Below are 1,479 nucleotides of genomic sequence, written 5' to 3'. Positions count from 1 at the left end.
CTCCTCTGACCCTCCTTCGTCAGCAAGCCGTCGCGGCGACGAAGCTCCCTGCCTATCTACACGGTTCCCCTCGTTCGAAAGGAAACGGGCTTCCTGAGCGGCGAAGATGGCCGTGCAGCGGCTTTCTGCGAACCCCGACACCTGCTTGGATGCGGAGCTCGTCCTACTACGCCTCGGACTCTCTAAGCTTTTGCCAGAGCGGATCCTTACCCTATTGTGTAATATCACGACTGTCATACCGACCACAAGGATTGCAGCAGTTGCTAAGCCAGATAAAAAAACTCTGGAATTCAGCAGACTTCTGTTTCTCTTCCGGAAGAAAGGAGCTGACGCGCGCCGCTCCTGGCCTCGTAGGATTGCCTCGTGGAGCGGTGACGGTCCCGCGGCTGTGGCGACACTAGCATCTTCACGGGGTTTTACCTTCTCGAGAACGGTCTCTTCGCGAATTCGCTCCATTGTTTTGAAGGAGACACCTCAGGAACACTAACGAGTCGTGACGGGATACCGCTATCTTTCTGTCTTGCTTCGGATTACAACAACACTCCCCCCTTAGTGAAAGAGGGTCAACGCCGTCCCCAGCTGCCAACGTACACGTTACTCACGCTGCCTGAGCACCCCTTTTCAAAGAGCCCTGTGGCGTACTTCGTCCGGCAGACGCAGCACTAAGAATATCAGGGTCATGCAAGTCACAAGCGCAAACTCCACAACTTTCTTGCTTTGGAGAAAACAGCAGTGAGGACGCGGAGCGAAGGTCCGGGGACGCAAAGAAGTTCGAGAGTGGATCTCGCGTCTGATGCCGGCGGTGTGGAGGCTGCGGAGGTGCCTTCACGACTATGCGGCAGAAGTTCTGCAGCGACAGGGCAGCTTACAGAGCGTGGTGGTTAGCATCCCTGTTCCACGCAGCAACAGCTGCTGGATGGGCAGGCATTCACGAACCACATGCGGCTGTGCTCCGGGGGTTACCAACTTGAGACTCAGTGGGATTGAATTCAGGATTACCCCGGCTCTTCCTGTCTAAAACTCGCATTGATCGGACAGGCTTTCAAGAAATAGACGGGAAAGAGAAATACCTGAGAGGCAACCCGATGCTGTTAGTTGGCGAGTGCCCCGGGCAGCGACAGTCACGTGTGGGTGTAGACCTGGCGAAGCAACTGAACGGGTGCCGCTCTCCGAGGAGCCCCCTGTTGCGGTCGGCGCAGCCGGGATTCGGGTAAGCTGTCGTGCTACAGGGCGCCGGACGTATTTACCAGTTCTTCTCGGCATTCATCCCAGGATCTGGGTGCATCCAACAGATTTGATGACTGGCCAAAAACGAACAACGGCTCTGATGTGCCGGTACACTCCGACCGAGGACGACACCTAACGCGTAGCAAGCCTGTTACTAGCTACACAGATTACTAGGTTACTGTAGCTTATCAGGGGCGACCAGTAGTTCGCCCAAGGTGGAGTGCCCAGGATGTAACGCCCTCGCTACGACTC

The 1,479-nt window shown here is 56.1% G+C and overlaps 1 protein-coding gene across 1 annotated transcript in view; it reads right to left on the bottom strand.

Annotated features, from left to right (window-relative positions):
* CSUI_009322 (uncharacterized protein) overlaps positions 1-1,368 on the bottom strand; it is a 7,610-nt gene extending 6,242 nt beyond the window's left edge. Inside the window, exon 1 of the mRNA XM_068069438.1 lies at positions 1-1,368. This exon is cut by the window's left edge and continues 73 nt beyond it. Within this exon, the coding sequence (XP_067918583.1) occupies positions 1-456 (456 nt within the window). The 5' untranslated portion in view covers positions 457-1,368.
* Between the last annotated feature and the right edge of the window lie 111 nt (positions 1,369-1,479).

This window comes from Cystoisospora suis, assembly GCF_002600585.1.
Source record: "Cystoisospora suis strain Wien I chromosome Unknown contig_5535, whole genome shotgun sequence".
NCBI lineage: Eukaryota > Apicomplexa > Conoidasida > Eucoccidiorida > Sarcocystidae > Cystoisospora > Cystoisospora suis.
The sequence above is the reverse complement of the archived record's forward strand: the minus strand, read 5'-3'. Positions and strand labels throughout refer to the sequence as shown.